We start from the raw sequence: 758 nt of genomic DNA on the forward strand, positions 1-758 counted from the left end.
CAGCAACCACAAAACCACCAGAAACATACCCTCCTTATTTTCAGTCAACTCCTCCACATAAACATAGTCCTTCGTGAAATCAAACCTCTCGCAGCCAGTAGCAACGCCTGCATCACTGACACCAACTTTTGCATTAGACCTAACTGCATTTGTATCAACTTCAAGAGCAGAAATTGAACCACAGCCATTCCAAGTACCACCAGCTGTGCAATTAACAGTAGCGGCGTTGTCGTTGTTCTGCGTCGTGTTAATGGTATTTACATTGCAGTTGCTAGCCGCACTTACGACACTGCCGTTAGTGGCTGCTGTGGTAGCTTCTCTGAAGAACGTACACTTCCCCATGTTGGTATCGTGTCCGACTGTGACATGGTACTTACCACTTTTGGAAGCAACCGAGCCTAGAGGTGATATTGCAGTGGCAGTGGTGTTGAGGAAGTTAATCAAATCAAGTTAATCTAATCAATCAGCTGATCAACACACCAATGAATCAGCCAACAATTTAACAAGCCAACAACCAAAAAATCAACTAAAAACAACTAAAAAAATCAACCAAACAACTAGCCAATGAACCGATAACTTGAACAACCAGCCAACCATCCAGCCAACCAACTAACCTTTGAAATAAGGTATCTTATTAGCAGTTGTGATTATTTTGTTGGTGGTCACGAGGTGCCCAGGTGAGCACACCAACCCACGTTCCAGCTGTTTGGGGTCGAATTGGGTCACACATATACCTATGCGGTCACCCTGTGGTAATC

General features: G+C 44.2%; 1 protein-coding gene across 1 annotated transcript in view; it reads right to left on the minus strand.

Annotated features, from left to right (window-relative positions):
- Nucleotides 1-730, minus strand: part of HELRODRAFT_193517 (hypothetical protein) — a gene marked incomplete at both ends in the record, with an annotated part of 12,444 nt that extends 11,714 nt beyond the window's left edge. The window contains 2 exons of the mRNA XM_009028095.1: nt 30-398; nt 688-730. Coding sequence (XP_009026343.1) covers nt 30-398; nt 688-730 — 412 coding nt within the window. The remainder of the gene's footprint in view (nt 1-29; nt 399-687) is intronic.
- Between the last annotated feature and the right edge of the window lie 28 nt (nt 731-758).

The sequence above is a fragment of the Helobdella robusta genome (genome assembly GCF_000326865.2).
Source record: "Helobdella robusta unplaced genomic scaffold HELROscaffold_53, whole genome shotgun sequence".
Lineage (NCBI taxonomy): Eukaryota > Metazoa > Annelida > Clitellata > Rhynchobdellida > Glossiphoniidae > Helobdella > Helobdella robusta.